Here is a 19,903-nt window from a genome sequence, read left to right on the forward strand (position 1 = left end):
ACCATACGATTAGATGCATCTTAAAGGATAGCAAATCGCTTAAGATATATATCGTATGCAGCAAATAACCAGACGATGGGAGTGGCCAAGGACATCGTACATCAGCAAAAGTGCGAACGATGTGTGTCACATCATACACGATCGGTCGAAATCTTTCTGCAAAACCATTTGATGTACGATGACGATACACGACGCCGGGGACTCGCATCGGCATAGTAATCGTGTATGAAAACGCCTCTTTTTATACGATTGATCGTTATGATCCATCAAAAACGTCCATATCGTGTAAGATATTGTGCCGTGTATGGGGGCCTTTACCCCAGACTAGCCTGAATTCTTTGTCCTGTGGATTCAAGAAGGTCCTAAAAACATTAGATTCTGGCCCATGATGACATGATACATGGATGCACACAGTCAGGAACAATACCCAGGTAGCACCTCCCATTACGTATATTTTCAGGGTGTGCAGTCTAGGGCCCCCTTTCCACAATACCCAGGTAGGCTGGCAGCATTTAAATGATGCTATATTGGTATTAATGGGCCTGATGAGAAAACATTCTCCACGCCATTGTGCTGCCACCACCAGTCTGAACCATTAACATAAGGCAGGGTGGAGCCATAAATTCACGTGTTGTATGTCAAATTTTGACCCTACCATCAGCATGTAGCAGTGGAAATGGAGATTGGACAAACATGATGCCTGATCGGGCCAATCTGCAAATGTACTGAGTCGGTGAGCATGTGCCCAATGGAACCTCAGACTCCTGTTCATAGCTGACAGTAGTGGAACCCAGTGATGTCTTTTGCTGCTGAAGCCCCATCAAGATTCAGTCTACTGTGCAGTCATAGATGCTCTTTCTGCATACCACTGGTGTAACATATGGTTATTTCAGTTACCGTCAAGCTTCAACCAGCCTGCCTATTCTCCTCTGACCTCACTCACTAACAGTATTGTTGCCTGCAGAACTGACGATCACTGAATTTTTTTTTCGGGGGTTGCACAACATTCTCAGTAACCGCTAGAAACTGTTGTGCGTGACAATCCCAGGTGGTCATCAGTTTCTGAGATACTCAAACCCCCCCATCTAGCAATCATTCCATGGTCAAAGCCGCTTAGATCATATTTCCTGCACATGGTGACTGCACTGAACAGCAGCTGAACCTCCTGACCATGTGTGCATACTCCTATGCATGGAATTGTTGCCATGTGATGGGTTGATTAGATATTTGCATTAATGAGCAGCTGTATCTAATAAAGTGGCCACTGAGTGTAAATGAATTTATCTTGTAACTTTACACCAGTTCTACAAGTAACTTCAATACAGGAAAACATGTTATACAACAGCGACCTTAAGAATGGTCCCTATGAGATTCCAGTTCCACTCGAGGTTATTTTTGTGATTGAGGACCTGACTGTCCCGTAGGTTCATCACCAAAGCTTCTTCTGTATCCTAAACGCAAACAAACAATATATTATATAGAGGAATATCCCTCACTTCAATTAAGCTTGTAAAAGCCATAAGCCACAAAACTGCTACATCCCACAGAACAATTAACTTAAACGAAACAGATGAGTATAATCGACAAATCATGCATCGATGCTGCTCAAGTATTATTCATCGTCCATCGTCTTAAAGACTGTTACTCGAAGCCTTACTCTTACACTCTTAAAAGAAGCCAATTCCTTAATACACGGCTGAGCCTACGGCCCCTGGATGAGCCGCTAGAGAGGGTATCTGTACACAGACTTGCCTTCAAGATGAATATGTCTTTCTGGATACGTAGGTGCTGATCCCTTTTTTGATGGGTAGTGACTGCCTTCTGTACTATGTGATCCAGATACAGGCTGTACGGTTTGGGGCCTCGTTTCTTCATTTCATGGAAGCGTTTCAAGCAGTTTAAAGCCGCACTAGCTCGTCTGCAAACACAGCGAACATTGCGCCTTCATTAGTGATACGGAAATCTTAACTTACATTCTACGTGATCACCATGCAAAACCCATTAGCCAACAATCTCCAGCTCAATCACTGTTACCAATAACACGAACATACTTACAGTCTTTTTTCCTTGGGGATGTCAAAAGATGCTGCCATGTTCATTAGCGTTGGCAAACAGTGTAAGTGGTGGCTGTGTGAATGGGGAAGGATTGTGTTCGCCTGAGGAATAGTAAAAGAGCAAATATCAGATCCCTATATCAGCTACATAAATATTACAACATCAATGAAAACTCAAGAGGGTCACAAACCCATCTCGCACAGAAGCCGCCAATGCTGTCTGTAAGTCATCTCAAGTCTTATAGGGCAAAAAGAAAACCTTACATTGCTCGCAGTTTGAGGATGGCTTGCTTGCTTGCGTAGGTCAGAATATCTATCTCACTAACACCAGTGCTTCCTCTGACATACACTACAGATGTACAATAGACCGTACTGTGCTCTCATACCATGTGTAAGAGTTCCCCGAGGATGATGGTGGCTCTGACCGATACATCGTCGTCGCTGCTTGTAATCACCTCCACCAGCCCCTATGTAAAGTCGCACAGTTGACATCACGTCTAGAACATGTGTTTCACGAGCAGGTCACTTTTGTTTCAAGCTTACCTCCAATAGACTGTTAGTAATGAAAGCAGATAGTACCAGGGCCAGATAATTGTCCATAAGATCAGGCCTGTAAAACAAATATACAGGTACTGGGCAGATATTAGAAATCAATCTATACCCTACATTTCTGTCCCATGTCTCCAGACAGAGATCAGGGGTAGCCCTGCTCTAACGCAACCCAGAAAAACCCAGAGCAGCAGTGTCCCCCGGGTCGGATGAAAGAGCAAGAAACACGTGAGGGAAATATTACAGACACACATGTACCCTTGTGTGAGAGAACACGCGCACAGAGGTGCCTAAAAACACATTTAAACATCAGACAGATGTCACATAAGCGAGCCCACCTTCCAATAATTGTATGAATAGAGTAAAACAATAAGATACTGATGGCCCCTAGAAGAGTGTAAATGGGAAAAGAACTGAACTACTATTTTACTTGCAGGTGAGAGTGGAGTGATACACTGTATGGGGCTGCATTGGAAAGGCTTGTTAAATATTACCTATATACAACGGAATCAGTATGTTATACTGCCGGCGGTTCAAATCCCGACAGCGGAAGCCCGGCAGGGGTGAAGATCCCGAAGCTAAAGTAAGTACATCTAACCCTATTCTACCCCCTGACCCTCCTTTAGGGGTGCTTAACCCTAACCCCCCCCCTTAAGTGCCTAAACCTAACCCCCCCTTCCCCGCAGCCTAAACCTAAGTCTCCCGGGGGTGGTGCCTAACCCTAAGTACCCCCCGGGAGCCCCTAACCTAACCCTCCTATAAGGGCTGTCCACGCCCGGCTTACCTTCGATCGGTATGCCGGGTGTTGGGCTCTCGGCGTACGTCTAAAGACAGGCGTCTGGATTTTGATGCCTGTCATTTGTACCTTGCAGGGATTTGCCAGTCGGGAAGCCGGCGGTCAGTATTGTGACCGTCGGCTTCCTGACTGCAACCCAATACAACTGATGACCTATGACAGGCCTGGCCAACCAGTGGCTCTCCAGCTGTTAACAGCTCCCTTCATGCCCTGCCACAGTTTTGCTATTAGAGAATGCCAGAACTGTGGCAGGGCATGCTGTTTCACAACAGATGGAGAGCCACATGTTGGCCAGGCCTGACCTATGACCCATTTTTAATACACTACGGAACTGTGCTGTTCCGATATCGGTCCTCTAACAAATATATGCATCACATGCAATTATTGCAAGCAGTGGCTTCAAGCAGGAGGAAAAGCATATAAACTATAGATCGATCATTATAATGGTATCACAAAACTTATATCAACTATAATTTACTTCTTTTTAACAGGTTTATTGATCAATACGCCAGTACCTCAAAAATAAAATCTAACCTGTGCCGTCATTATCACCTGTACTCTAAAGGCCTCTACACACTAGAGGATATCTTGAACGATTTGGACGCATCGGAAAGACAAATCATTCAGATCGACCAGTGTGTACGCACTATGGGCGCTCCAGCGTTTTCGTTTGTCGCATTGATCTTTTGTACATGCAAGAACATCTGTCAATCTCATTAACGACTCGACAGATCGTGCAGTGTTTACGCACTATCAAACGACCATGCGATGTGGTTACATTATATAGTTAACGATCTAACCACTAAACGTTGCAAGATATATTGTTTGGTCGTTTATTAGATTGCAGTGTGTATGCACTATATCATTTGCCCGGGAGTTCAAGGGTAATCGTTGACGACACTTTGCCTCGTTTGCAAGTCGTCTAATGTGTAGTACCTAGCTTAAGCTCTAACTCTTTTGCATCCTCCTTTGCTCATCAGCAACCACACACTGCAAATCGTCACAGTGCCAGCAGCCAATAGATTATATAACATCGATCCTCATCACATACCTGGAACGCGCCCGATGTGGAAGAATGGCTTTAGCTTCTGCTGCTACAAATTCATCTGAAAGCCTCCAAGACTCTTGAAAGCGACTTGGGTCTTAAATTATGGACACAAACAAAATAATACAATGAATTATCAAGAATGTGTTTCTAATACATTCATTAGTATATATATATATATATTATATATATACACATACACACACACACACATATATATATATATATATATATAAATAAAACCTTTTAAATGTTGTTTTTACCTCACGTATTAAGCAGTAACAATAATCTATGGTAAATGAATTGTTGTTAGAGGAGAATTCCACCTTCTAACTATATTAATAAAGTAAACTCCCATCCTTGCTTACGTGAATTACTGAACATGGTTTCACTGCACCGCAGGCTACATGCAAACTCTCCCCTATTTTGTAGAGGTCTAAAGTTCATTTATTAGTGACCTCAACATGACAAAGTAAGGAAATCCCAAGGGAAGGAGCCTCGTTATTTAAAATAAAGTGACTGGATTCCAAGTCACACATTAATGTCACATGAAATGGACACCATTAATAATTTCCTTACCTAATTATAAAAATTGAGTAATAGAAACAAATCTATTGTCTGCTGCGGAATCGGTATTTAATGCTGCCGGATCAAATACCGACAGCGGAGTCCCGACGGACCTATTTCCCGACTAGGGCTGGTAAGTAACCTAACCCTCCGCCCCCCCCCCCCTAACCCTCCCTTAGTGGTGCCTAACCCTAACCTCCCCCTTAACGCCTAGCCCCAAGCTCCCCTCCTTCAGGTGCCTAAACCTAACCCCCCTCCCCGCTCCCTAATCCACCCAGGGGGGTGCCTAACCGTAAGCCCCCCTAGTGGTGCCCAACCCTAACACAACCCTCCCGGGGGTGCCTACCCCTAAGTCCCCTCGGCGGACCCTATACCCAACTCCCCCCCCCTCCCCCGTGGCTAGACGCTAAGACACCAGGCTTACCTTTGTTCGGTATGCCGGGGGTCGGTATTTCGTAGTGGGGCTAATGATAGGCGTCGGGATTTCGACGCCTACCTTTAGTCCCGTCGGGCTGTCAGTGTCAGGATATCGGAGGGCGGGATAACGCCTGCCAGTATCCTGACTGCATCCCGTCTGCTGCATCGCTGTGCCATACAGAAGGCTCAACAAATCCCTATTTTTCCTGTAGAATATAATATTAGGGAATGAGTGTGTGCACAAGTCAGGACGTTAGTAATAAGGGGAGAAGCACCTAAAACTAGGCACTGAATCTGATTCCCCATTTTTCAACAGGGTAGCCTCATCAGTGTTGCATTGGGGAGTGTCAAACAGCCTGTTGCTGCCACTATGCAGAAGTAACCAGCAGCTGATGTACAGAGGATAATGCCCAGTCACTCTAACTGAGAGTGATGTAGCAGAACCCTCTGCCTGCTTCTCTGGCACAAACACAAAGCTGCCGGCCGCAGCAGCAGCACAGTGATTGGTGCATGGCACTTGGCCGTCCACCAGAGTTCAGTAGTAGATGGAGTGACATTAAAGGGGGTATTCAAGCACCCCGTGGCTAATTGCCGCGCCGGAGCTATTCAGCTAGCGGGAATTACCCAGCGCACAAATCCACGCAGTCGGACTGAACCTCGTGGCTCTGCGGGCATACAAAACCCAAATCGGGGATCACGCGCAGGGAAAAAAAAAACCCATTGATTCTGCAGTTTACGGGGAATCAGTGTGTTTACGCGCGAGTCCCGATTTTTCAGCACGGGAAGAAGGCTAACTAAATAGCCTTTCCCCACGATGCGGGGATTTTTGCCGGCAATTTGTTGCGGCTAATAAAATACCCCCCCTAAATTGACCACCTATCTCCCCCTCCGGATCTGTCACTGAGTCTCAGGTTGTTAGTACCAGGCCAATACAGCCAGGTCTTGCAGAATGGTATGGCGCAGTATGCGATAATGCATGTCACCTATTCCATCAGATAGTAGAGTAGGATGAGTCTTGATGTCAGGGGGACATTGACTTGTAAGAGTGTGTAGGTAACTTTGTACCAAAGTACCAACAATGTGTGTCATTCCCACATATGGGGTGCTGGACCACATTTTAACAGTATTGTAAATTACCACTTAACATGTTAACAGCATAAGTTGCTTATTTGAACCCAAGTTATTGCAAGAAAAAGTGAGAAACAGCAGAATATGAGGAGACCCATGGTAAGGAATTAAGTTGCCTGGTATCAGGAGACACTGAAGCCGCAAGATGGAGAACAATGTGAATTTAATTTGCCTAGCATACCAATTACCGAATGACAACGGCAAAAGGAATCACAACCATGTTTGGCTTGATGCAAATGACTATACAGCAGAAGAACACAGAGAAACCACATGCACACTGCTGTACTTACCTACACTTAACAGAGCCTCAATAAAGTCCTTTGTTACAACAGGAAGAGGGAGGCGAAATATTTCATACAGTACCTCAAGAAGACCCCGCTGTACGACAGGAAACAACACACAATCAGGGGACAAACTTGCACGTAGCAGCCCTAATGTTATACTAACGTGGATGAGGGAAAAGAGTTATAGCAGGGAACTAATAAATGTTTTAAAAAATAAAACAAACAAACGAGCTAATTTTGCACACAATAATTGTATTGTCGGTCCCTTTAAATCAGAAGTGAAACTAAACCACAGACAGTTGTGCAATGAAAACTAAAAGTGACTCTGGCTGACACTTAATTGCAGCAACAAACATATTCTGCTTGACCCTACCCGAATTTCCATGTTTGGTATACAAAGAACTCCTATCAGAGACTGGATGCCGGCGTTCCCAGGCTTGCACAGGCTGATGATACCTAAGGAGGAATAAAGAGCACATGCTTGCTAGTTGCAGGATATCTATTACTGACTAAGACATGCTTATAAAGATGTACAACGTTAGGCTGTAACAAGTTCAACTTGAAGACAAACAGCAGCAAATGAGACTCCAACATTCTACACACATAACTCTGCACTTCAATGTCTGTTACTGCTTTGAAGATCATGTTCCTGATAAGCAGCTAAAAGTCACGTTAGAGCCTCAGTAAGCAAACATACATTGACACGGCAGGAAGAGTCGCTCCCCTCCAACGTTACTATCATCTTTTGTTTATAAGGCCTCACAAGGGATCCGTAGGACCGCACAAGGCGATGAGACAGATATGGGCAGGAAAACGTCACTTCCCGGGAATTATTACTTTATTTATTTCTAAAAAGGCACCACAAGGGTTCTGTAATGCCGTGCAAGGGGATACAGGTCCAGACTACCAAAGACAGTATAGAAATTAACAGATACATAATTTACAGTGAGTAGTTAGCATAGTTATGTAAAGAAGACAAAGGGAATATAAGCTTACACTCTATCGGCAATTACAGCTGAGTGTATACAGACAACATACAGGGGCAGTACAGAAACATTTCTCTCTTCATTTTGTTTCCATTAATTGTATGGGGGTTTTTTTTACATCTACCACCAATTTTTCTTACGTAGAAATAGAGGAATACTAATTATTTGCCTGCCAACACCAGTGCGCTATTATCATATCACCTTTGTGTAAATGCGGGCGCTGCGCTGAGTGATGGCTTAGTGACAGATGGTCCACTAATAAAGCCAGTGACATGAGAGCAGGTTAATGAGGGAGGTCTTAATAATTATGTACAATGGAGCGGTTAATAGGGAATTATTTTGGCATTATGACAAAGGATTGGGGTTAATGACGATGCAGAAGGGGAAAAAGCAGTAATCCCATTAGTTTATTATTTTTTTTAAATACATACATCACTATGACAGGCTATAGGGAGAACACATACATTACTGTGACAGGCTATAGGGAGAACACATACATCACTATGACAGGCTATAGGGAGAACACATACATCACTGTGACAGGCTATAGGGAGAACACATACATCACTGTGACAGGCTATAGAGAGAACACATACATCACTGTGACAGGCTATAGAGAGAACACCTACATCACTGTGACAGGCTATAGGGAGAACACATACATCACTGTGACAGGCTATAGGGAGAACACCTACATCACTGTGACGGGCTATAGGGAGAACACATACATCACTGTGACAGGCTACAGGGAGAACACATACATCACTGTGACAGGCTATAGGGAGAACATACATCACTGTGACAGGCTATAGGGAGAACACATACATCACTGTGACAGGCTAAAGGGAGAACACATACATCACTGTGACAGGCTATAGGGAGAACACCTACATCACTGTGACAGGCTATAGGGAGAACACATACATCACTGTGACAGGCTATAGGGAGAACACATACATCACTGTAACAGGCTATAGGGAGAACACATACATCACTGTGACAGGCTATAGGGAGAACACATACATCACTGTGACAGGCTATAGGGAGAACACAAACATCACTGTGACAGGCTATAGGGAGAACACATACATCACTGTGACAGGCTATAGGGAGAACACAGACGTTACTGTGACAGGCTATAGGGAGAACACCTACATCACTGTGACAGGCTATAGGGAGAACACATACATCACTGTGACGGGCTATAGGGAGAACACATACATCACTGTGACGGGCTATAGGGAGAACGCTATTATTTACCATTTCTCATTTTTGGTTAATTCTGGCTGCTATTAATGATTTAGAATTTGCACAGTGTCATGTAACCATAGTAGTTCACCTTATAGCGAGCAGAGGCTTTTTGGAATGCCCCTCTGGGCTCTCTGTAATAAACTTCCTTGCTCACACACAAATCCATTTAGCGATATTTGCAGGCGATTGCACGATAACGTCGTTGTTATCGTGCAATCGCTTGCAAATCGTGCATATATCAGGCACATTTAGGTCAGAAACGACCCATGATGCGCGTTCTTGCTGGTCGTTTCTGACATCATCGTCCGTACATGCTGGTCAACCTGACGATCACGTCAGTTTCAGCATGTATGGGGATGATGGATGTCCCTAGACTGAACGTTAAGTGTAGGCACATCACAGACATAGAAACGACAGCACGATTACAATGTCGTAATCGTGCTGTCGTTGCTATGTCTGTTAATGGACACTCATCTTAAGCTGGGTACACACCTTGCCGACCCGCCAAACCTATACACACTTACCAATCGTTACACGATATGTGACACTACCCCTCCAGGAGAAACAGTTTACATTTGGCAAGTATGTGACAGTGAACAGGATGGTGATATGGACAGAAAGGAGACAGGACGGTGATATGGACAGAAAGGAGACAGGATGGTGATATGGACAGAAAGCAGACAGGATGGTGATATGGACAGAAAGCAGACAGGATGGTGATATGGACAGAAAGCAGACAGAATGGTGATATGGACAGAAAGCAGACAGGATGGTGATATGGACAGAAAGCAGACAGGATGGTGATATGGACAGAAAAGGGACAGGATGGTGATATGGACAGAAAAGGGACAGGATGGTGATATGGACAGAAAAGGGACAGGATGGTGATATGGACAGAAAGGACATGTTGATAGTTGGATTATATAGAAAAGATGATGAGGAGAGCAACTGGAAGGACAGTGATGGTGCTGAGGAAGGGGGTCAAAGTTTTTGATGAGTGAGATGAATCTTAGCAAATGCACTGGAAAAGGGGCGAAGGTGTTAGACAGGGATAGATAAGTGTTTGGGATGGGGGATTGAAGGAGGTGTAATGTCTTAGCGGATCGGCTGGTGTGTACACCCGATATGTCTGAATAACGATTGGCAAATTTAGTAGCCTGCCCAATTGTGATGTCACCCCAGACACATCGAGAGGCTGATTGGCAAGTGCGTATAGCTTACCAATTGTCTGCTCTGATGCGGATCGATCTGCCCACTGATCATAGTGTATACCCCCTGCTTAAGAGGGGCGAGTGGAGAGCTGTGTGCAAACATGGTGTTGGCTATGTATATGGCCAATACTTATTACAGGATGTCATGCAAAAAGTTGTAAAATTTGTATGGCTTCTAAATGTTAGGGCATAGCCCCATGATTCTAAAATTAAATTATTAAGCCCTGACGTAATGTCCTCTGGATAAGGAAAAAGCACTTTACAATGCAAAAAAAAAAGTACACAAAGCAGAATAAACTTGAGAAATTGTAAAAGCAAATTGTTTTAAGTCTCCATCCAAATTCTATTTAAGTGTGTAAGCTGCATTCATATGCTGCAGGGAACTAGATTCACTCTTTCCAAAGAAAATGTGGGACAACGTTGATCTGATAAAGGAGACACAGGACTCAAACAATTGATTTTACAAGAAGTTTCTAAACTTAGCCTCTGACCAGCCAAATCGATATATATCACATCTTGTAATTTAGAAAGAAAAAGTCAAAAATAGGTTGCAAAGGTCAACCCATAACAATATTTATTTATAATATACACACATATATATATAAAAATAAATTTTTGCCAATATCAGACCTTAGATCTGTGTCCAAATCCTACACTCACACAACCAGTGAAAGCAGAAAAGTAGCAGCAATTTGGATAAAGTGACGCGGTTTACACCACAGTAATATCTCAGACTTGCACAAACCTGCCCAGGATCGGAATGTAGCTACAATTCCCAGTTTGCTTGCCTGGAATCTGGCCTCTCTGTCCTCTCTGAAAGGGAAAATATTAAACTTAGAACACACTAAAGTATTTCAAAGCGTGGATGAAATCATACAGAATTTTCTTTCCAGAGGCAACCTTGTTTTCTGCAAATAGCATGTCATGGGTCTGCAAATGTAAGACGCCACTGTACAAGAGAGACCGCATTTCCGGGACTTTTCTCTGTACAGTGTAATCTGGAACAACGTTACACCATTACATGAGCATATCAGCTGTCATAATATCTATAGTGTAAATACAAGTATTTGTAAGACAAAGTAAAACAGATTTTGATAAGCAGGCAGAATATATCTGTGTTGAATATAGAATCCCAAATGTTATTAAGTGACAGAAGACGATGCTTATACTTGCAGCTTTTTATTTATAAATATCTCAAAATGGACATTATACAGTTATAAATGAAGATTTAGCATAGAACAGATAACTTGCAAACCATCATCTGCTCTGGTCATGTGAAAACTTATTTATAGGCTGCAGAAAAATCCTTTAAGGGATGTGGAGGAATGAACACATTTCAAAGTTTATTTTAATGTAGGTAGGTAATGTGTGACTTTCCCCTTAGCAGCAGATCAGTGAGAACAGACTGTTGATGTTTATAATGACTCCCTCGGTCATTGCCACGGATGTATAACTCCAGCTTGTCACCTTCGCTATAGCACCCGTCTCGGCCTGGGTCCTGAAGCTGCATTAAACCAAGATGCTGCCTCAAACATCTGACAAGAGCGGGGAGCTGTGTGCGACTCATATAAGCACTGTCCTACGGCCTGATAAAGCTGCCACTGAGTATACAGTATTTTGCATACTGCCTAAACCAAAATAAAAATGCATAATAATTCACTTTGCCCTGAAACCATGTCACTTGTGATACACATCACTGCTCTGACCAGCAGAGGTCACCCTATCACACATTGCTGGAGGCCTAAATAACAGAGGAAGGCCAGAGGTACAGCATGCAATGGAGAGCTATTGAAAGGGCCATTTTCAGTAGAAATGTGCTATATAACCTGTAATACAGATCTCTTTCTTGTCCATCATCCGGACAAAAGCCATCATTTTATATCAGAAATACTAACCCATATGCCTAACACAGAAATCATGGTCTAAAACGACTTTTAAGCCAGCTCTATATAGTAAGACGGGTTACATAGAAACATAGAATTTGACGGCAGATGAGAACCGCTTGGCCCGTCTAGTCTGCCCATTTTCATTTATCCTTTTGGCAACCGCAACCCTATTTGCTCCTTAGGTCTCTCTTAAGGATATTCTTATGCCTATCCCAAGCGTGTTTAAATTGTTCTACCGTCTTTGCTTCAAACACCTCTGATGGGAGGATATTCCACTTATCCACTACCGTTTCTGTGAAGTCATTTTCCCTCAAATTTCCTCTAAGACTCCCTCCCTCCAGTGTCAGTGCATGTCCTCGTGTTCATGGGTTGGGTACGGGATGCTGGCGCTCAGGATCCCGACTGGGTTACAATGCTGACACCTACCAGTAAGTAGGCTAACCCTAACCCTTCCTCGCCCCGCAGCCTAAACCTAACAACCCCCCCCCACGCGGTCTAAACATATCCCTCCCCCCCACTCAAGCCTAAACTTAACCCTCCCCCTAGTGCATAACACGACCCCCTAACCCCAATACTTACCGTCGGGATGTCAGAGGTCGGGGAAGCGGGCGCCGGCATTCTGACGGGTGCTGGAGTTCCGGCGCCGGCATTCTGACGGGTGCTGGAGTTCCGGCGCCGGCATTCTGACGGGTGCTGGAGTTCCGGCGCCGGCATTCTGACGGGTGCTGGAGTTCCGGCGCCGGCATTCTGACGGGTGCTGGAGTTCCGGCGCCGGCATTCTGACGGGTGCTGGAGTTCCGGCGCCGGCATTCTGACGGGTGCTGGAGTTCCGGCGCCGGCATTCTGACGGGTGCTGGAGTTCCGGCGCCGGCATTCTGACGGGTGCTGGAGTTCCGGCGCCGGCATTCTGACGGGTGCTGGAGTTCCGGCGCCGGCATCATAAATACATCCCAGTAAGACAATGTTGGCCTCACTGTGTGGACACAAAAGACCTTCATTTTCATATACAGGGATATATTAAAAAGTATCTAAGCTTGCCAGCTCACTCCCGTGACGTGCAAAGCTAGATACTTTGATTATATACAGATAACGTTATCTTTATAAAATCAAATAAAACATGTAAATACAAATAGTGGTAATTGCGGTGGGTCAGAAAAGTAACCAATATGAAAAACAGCAGCATCACGAACTTCATAATAATAATGAAAAAAAAATTCTATATGTGTATGTATGTATATATTTCTAAAAAAATATAATGAAGGAAAAAAGATTTCTTCTTAGATAAGCTATAATATTAATCACACAAGCATTAGAAATCTAAAACGAACTGAATGTCTGAACTAGCACCAGATCAGCTGAGTGATATATTTAAGGAGAACGCAACACCTTGTGATGTGGAATCTCAGCACTAAAGGCAAAAATAGCAGATCCTATTAATGTGATAACAAACCGTTCTTTTCCCAAATCTGGAAAACTCTAAAGCTGAAAACATTTTACACTTAAGCTGGGTACACACTAAACGATTTGTGTACCCAGCGTTGTCGCCGGCGCCCCAAGCTCAGACGGATCGACTTATCGGGCGGTCCGTACACACTGGATGATCTGGTGCCCAACCACCAGATATACCGCCCCTCCCCCCCGCATAGCGCTGCATGGAATCGTCAGCTGCATCGTCTGATCTTACATGCTGAAGATAAGATCAGGCGATGAGGCTGAAGACCCCACGGGAGAGCACTTTACACAATGTAGCGCATACAGACTACACATTTTTAACGATTTGACGTTCCGATGTGTCGGAAACTGCCAAATCGTTAAAGATATCGTGCAGTACGTAGGGGCTATTAGGTGAGGACGAGAAGGAAGGTTTTTTTTAAATAAAAAAATATATTTTGTGTTTTCTTTTAACTTGTGCTGCACACTCAGATTTGGCTTCGGTACTATGCCCATGTAACGACAGGACATCTGTCATTACTAGTAAATAACTGGCAAACTGGTGCAAAGACAAGGCGCCAAGTAAAATCGGGCATCCGAATGGGACACTGAAAGTCTGGTGTCACCGCGTTGCTTTCCTTGCAGTTTCGCCTGCTCTGTACCGTTACACTAGGATAAGGTGGCACTGGGACACTGTTAGACAAGTATCAGCACTGGCTCCAATTGGACAGAGCTGCGGCAGTGACATACAGTGGACGCACTAATGCCCCTTTACCACCGAGCTACTGACCCGGGTGATTGCCGGGGCAACCTGGGTCCTGGCTTGGTTTAAAAGGGTTGTGTTACCTGGAAATCTGACCCTGGTCGTGACCAGGATCGAACCTGATGCCAACAACAGTAGCCTGTGATTTGAACGCCGTGACCCGGGTCAAGTTAAAAGTACCAGAGAAGCAGATCACAGGCGCTTGGAGATGATGACATCTCCAAGCACCAGCAGAGAGACAACTTTGCTATAACCCAGGTTCAGGCTGTGGTGTGAACATTGCTTCAGCAGCTGTGACACAGCTTGAAAGTGTATTTAATAACCTAGTTCGGACCTGGGACTTTGGTCTGAATGTAGTACAATAAAACATGCTGCCTATGAACCTACTAATAAATGGTTAAAGTATTTGACAGAAAACACCTTCCCTAAGCTAAAAGCATCAAGCAGCTCACTGCAGAAATCAATATGGTCGTCTTAACAATGTATATACTGTAGTTCTGGAACAGCATTGGGGGAGGGGGGAGATAAAGCTCTATAAGAAAATAATGGCTGGGAACAGACAACAGTGTATATAAAATAATGAAACAGATCACTAGTAACAAAACATAAAAAATAAATATTTGGTTTACTTTCGGTGGCAAGTTGACATTTTCAAAATATAAACCACACAAGAAAACCTCTATGCACATAGAGATTACATACAGTACATATGTAGCTGCTTAGGGCGATGTACACATTGGCTCTAAAATTGTGCATTTATCATCTATTTCTAAAGCGAGTCAAGCTCTTCATAAACTGCTGTGAAAAGAAACATTGCTATACAAAATGAGACCGGACATATTCCCATTTAGTACAAGATTTAAACACCATTCATCTGCATGCTTCTTGTTCCACGCCAGTGTATAGGATGAGCTTTAACGTTGTCCCAAGTCACCTTACAGGGTGTGCATCATAAAGACAGGCGCTGCCAAAATATGCATTTACACGAAGATTGCTGCATGTTTCATTGCACACTGATCAAACCACAGAGTGAACAGACTTCAGCGAAACGCGTGCACAAGCATAATGTAGTGTAAATGCAAATTTGACATGCAATAAACAGAACTGCAATGTGTGTACCTAGCGTAACGCAGAAATGTAGGAATACAGGGTAGCCACATTTTCTAATTATTTCATACACAATAACATGTTGAGGCTGTTGCTATATATGTAATGAGGAATACCGTGTCACTGGCTCCTTTTATCCCTTACATTTTTCCAAACGTTCCGTTACTGGTACCCAGTATATATAAGAGATAAGACAAATTATAACCACTTACTTCAGCTGCCCCTCAGCTGTATCCGGATTGTGTCTGTAGTGAAAATCTGTGTATGGGGCTAAGATTTGCTACAATGAGAAAAAAAAAAAAGTTTATAATTAGATTGTGTTTAAAAGATATAAAAATGTATATTTTAATAATTGATGACAAAAAAAGTGTAAGATAATTACACAGGACAGCAGTAACACATAACCATTTCTGGTCACCAGATAAAAGAAATAAAAACTGGACCATTTCTATAACATAAAATCAGCAAAATGCCAGCAAATTGCACCGTTACAATAGTATACAAGGGTCACACAGGCAAAGGCGGCACCTACCTCTAATTCAACGTCAGCGCGCACATACTGACGGGTCTTTGGATGATTGAGGAGGTGCAGGACTGTGGTGATGAGGGCTTCGTTTATTCGACTTAATTGGCAGTCGATCACGTTTTTTAAAATCGTACTGAGACCACCTCGGAGTGCCACCACTTCTGGGTTCTGAAGTGCTGAAGTAAAACAGAATGCAAACTAGCCATGAAAACAGCTCAAAGAGAACAACGGAACAAGTCGTTTTGATTATTCATTGACTGAACATCAAAAAAGACCAAGAAACTAATAATAAAAAAAAAGAGACTTATGCAAGTTAGCCATCAATTGAATCGCAACGCAACATGGCCACAAGTTAAAACCGGTGTACTGACTATAGCCACATGTGGGGTGTAGGTACTCGTGTGATCTTGTTGTATGTCACATGTTTCATTTGTAGGGAAGCGATCGGAACAATTGCTACCCACTAAGAGCCCAGAGGAGGTGCAGTAGTTGGGGCATAGCGAAAGTTTATTGTGTTATCATGTGGGGGTAATCGGATGCAATGGAGGTGGACATCAGAACCGTTAATCCCTACAAATAAAACATGGCATTCAAAACACGCTAGAACATGCTTCTACTTTATTATATTAAAAAAAATTAAAAAACAAAACAAAAAGTAATCTAAGTAACAAAAAAATAATTGCCTACAAACATTTTATAGATGAATAATATTCAAGGTTTAGAACTTATAAATTTCTCTGGTGAACACGATGAAAGAGCCCAATGTGTATACAAGTCTATCTTTCATAGCTTCCGATACAAAAATACTAACATAGTACAAAAAATACTAACCTAGTACAAAAATACTAACCTAGTACAAAAATACTAACCTAGTAAAAAAATACTAACCTAGTTCACATATAACGGCAATGCAGGCCCGAACCATCCTGTCCCTCTCCTGCAGGCCGTCATTTCCAACTGCTATCAATGAATTGGCTATAGAGCTAGGGAATAAGGAAGCATTCACAGTAATCATCTGAAAAACAACAAGCAGGAGGTTATGTAACCACAGTTCTCACGCACCCCAGGTATACAGAGCTGCTTCTGCCACTCCAGATTAGCGGTCAGTGTTTTGCTGTGTAACTTTTTCATCCCTCTTAGTAACTTCAAAAATCTCTTTATAGCTTGTGATTGTTTACGGCATCAAATGTTTGCCAAACACGGATAAGTTTATCTTTACCCCAAGTACACTACCCTATACAATTTATAAATGTATCCCAACTAAGCTTTAATGTGTGTAAAAAGAATACCAAGCACCCTCATAACTGTTAAAGTAATACCCCCATGTCATGTATTTATGTTTTATGCTTTAATAGCACACTTATTGTTATTGCAACGGTCATTTTTGGTTCCACTTAACAGGATGAAGGATCGCTGGAACCCGTCTGAAATGTCCCAGCAGATACTGCCTTTCAGCCAGAAAATGAGGGGGAATTTAATTAGCTGCGGTAATTTACCGCGGGCTAATTGATCCCCACGGGGCTATTCAATTAGCCCCGCAGGCTGCATTTAACACGTATTTATTCTTTGGGTCTAGTTATCCCCAATAACTAGCGTGTTAACGGGTGCCGCAACCCTGATAACACATAGATCCGTGAGTTTATCACGTATTCTGTGGGTTAACGCGGTAATGTAACTGGCATTATAAAGGGACTTGGGTGAAAAAGGGTCAGGAAATGAATAGCCCCAGGCGTAAAAGCCAGAGGCTACCACCCTTTTTCAGTTCCGTTAAATTAACGGGGCTACTTAAATTCGGCCTTTTGTCCATAATTTAAGGGGCCAAATATAATTTCTTGATTATTGCAAAAGGCTACTACAGATTTTACATGGCATTACTACAGTAACTCTGTTAGATTGTAACTAAACAATTCAGTATAATCTAATGTCATCTACATAATGCTTCCATGTCAGAGTAACCTACATGGTGATAATTGGTGGTATAGGTGACTAATTAGCTCCCAAAAAAGGGGGAGCTTGTGCCTTCAAATTTCCATGAAAAACCCACAACAGACCAGTGAACCACTGAGATACTTGGGCACTCTCCCACCAGAATAGGTAGGTGAAGAACTGTAGTCTGAAGACTGTGCTCTGGACCGAGCTTAGTGTGGATCATGCAACAGGTAACGCAAAAAGCTAGTCTACAGCCACTCTATTTGGATAATCAGAGTTAAAAAGTGCTGTCTTCCATACAGTGTGAAAGAGCAGCACTGGTCATCCCCTATGCAGTCTAGACTAACAAAACACTTCAAGACTACAGTCACATAGCATTGTCCTCATGCAAGGTAGAACCCAGGAGTGATGGATATCCAAGCTGCTTTGACAGGCTGAAGGCAATCCAAAGGCTGAAGCACTGGAATAAGGGCTGTAACAGGCTCAGCAATCTATATTGTCGCACACAGCTGCAGTTATAATAGCACCGTACAACTGGACACCATGGGCCAAATGTAATCGGGTGAGAGTTTAGAAAATGTTTGAGTTAAGCAGTAAAACTCTCACACTAATACATTGATCGAGTTTGAGTTGTAGTTTCAAAACAGGAAAAACCTGGATGAGAGTTTAAATCTTGAGAGTTCTTTGGGGGCGATTCAATTCAACGCGATTGAATAGCACCGGTAGCAAGCTCCCGGAGCTATTCAATTCAGTGCGCTGTGTGGTCCGAGAATGCCGGTTATCGCGCCTTAACAAGTGCCGGGTGCGCGCCCAGCACTTTGGACGGATTTCTCCTCGCATCCCCAGTGGGGTGCGAGAAGAAATCCTTAGCGCGCCCAAACAGTGCGGTGAATTGACTAGCTGCGGGAGCTCCCTCCTGCGGCAATTCAACATCGCGTTGAATTGAATTCCCCCCATTGAGTCTGAGAAACATGCAAGCCTGCCTGTTCTGTGACTTTATCACATTGGCTGAGCCTACAAATGTGACAGTTTTCTCTCAGAATTTCTAATCTCTCACCCTATTACATTTGGCTCCATGTGTAAGACCAGACTGATTTGGGGGCAACGGTCATCTTTGAAAAATTCCAACAGGGCATTTTACTGACCACGATATGGAACACACATTCTGAAAGCATAACTTCTACCTCTGTAGAGAGTCAATATGCCACAAATTAACCATACCAGACCGAGACACCGAAGTGACCAAGCTGGGAAAACTGGTCAGGCTGCAGTGGCTGCAGAGTGAATTCAAACTCCTCACCTCCCCATAGGTAACCAAAGGTCCACATGACACATGGCTAGGGGCAAGGACAGGGCTGCGGGACTCCCATGTTAAAGCAGTTTTATAAAAGGGATAATGGTCACTACCTGTCCACACTACAGGCTGCCACTCTTAGTATAAAGTTAATATTAATTAGGCTTGTAACAACTTTAGGACACTAAAAAATATCTAAAAGAGTATTATCTGTATTTCTAGCACTTTGCCTCCTAGGTTTAAACATATCCCACCCCCTGTGTCCCCCCTGCTGCCAACGGTGGAATATTTGGGAAATATGAGTATTTGGGAGTTTGGAGATGGAAATCTTGTTTTCACTATTACAAGTGAAATGTACATTCTCTTTATATAAAATGACAGAATCACAGACACTTTTTTTTTTGACTGCTTTAGAAAAGAGAGAGACAACACAGGAATTGAGTTCTAGGACTATTAAGCTGGCACGTCTGTTCATGCCACCCCAATAATTTGTTGATCTATTCTATTGGATGGAGAGCAGAGGTGAAGTGAGGACACGCGGAGGAACTGAGAGTGACAGGGTTACACGCTGAGTGTTTATATAGTCAACAGATGACTGTAGATGTGCAACCAAAGCAAGTTCTGTACTGGTGCAGGCGTATGAAGGCAATGCATGCTTGTGGCGTTCCAGATATGCTGC

The 19,903-nt window shown here is 43.3% G+C and overlaps 1 protein-coding gene across 4 annotated transcripts in view; it reads right to left on the reverse strand.

Annotated features, from left to right (window-relative positions):
- RICTOR (RPTOR independent companion of MTOR complex 2) overlaps positions 1-19,903 on the reverse strand; it is a 153,517-nt gene that overhangs the window by 56,175 nt on the left and 77,439 nt on the right. For all 4 annotated transcript variants that reach the window (XM_088455256.1, XM_088455255.1, XM_088455257.1 and 1 more), the window contains 12 exons: positions 16,890-17,016; positions 16,008-16,177; positions 15,688-15,755; positions 11,034-11,101; positions 7,214-7,296; positions 6,847-6,934; positions 4,451-4,541; positions 2,598-2,664; positions 2,441-2,521; positions 2,056-2,156; positions 1,753-1,918; positions 1,350-1,451 (listed from right to left, as the gene is read on the reverse strand). In XM_088455256.1, the coding sequence (XP_088311382.1) occupies positions 1,350-1,451; positions 1,753-1,918; positions 2,056-2,156; positions 2,441-2,521; positions 2,598-2,664; positions 4,451-4,541; positions 6,847-6,934; positions 7,214-7,296; positions 11,034-11,101; positions 15,688-15,755; positions 16,008-16,177; positions 16,890-17,016 (1,212 nt within the window). The remainder of the gene's footprint in view (positions 1-1,349; positions 1,452-1,752; positions 1,919-2,055; positions 2,157-2,440; positions 2,522-2,597; positions 2,665-4,450; positions 4,542-6,846; positions 6,935-7,213; positions 7,297-11,033; positions 11,102-15,687; positions 15,756-16,007; positions 16,178-16,889; positions 17,017-19,903) is intronic.

This window comes from Taudactylus pleione, unplaced genomic scaffold, assembly GCF_031769625.1.
Source record: "Taudactylus pleione unplaced genomic scaffold, aTauple2 ptg000647l, whole genome shotgun sequence".
Taxonomy (NCBI): Eukaryota; Metazoa; Chordata; class Amphibia; order Anura; family Myobatrachidae; genus Taudactylus; species Taudactylus pleione.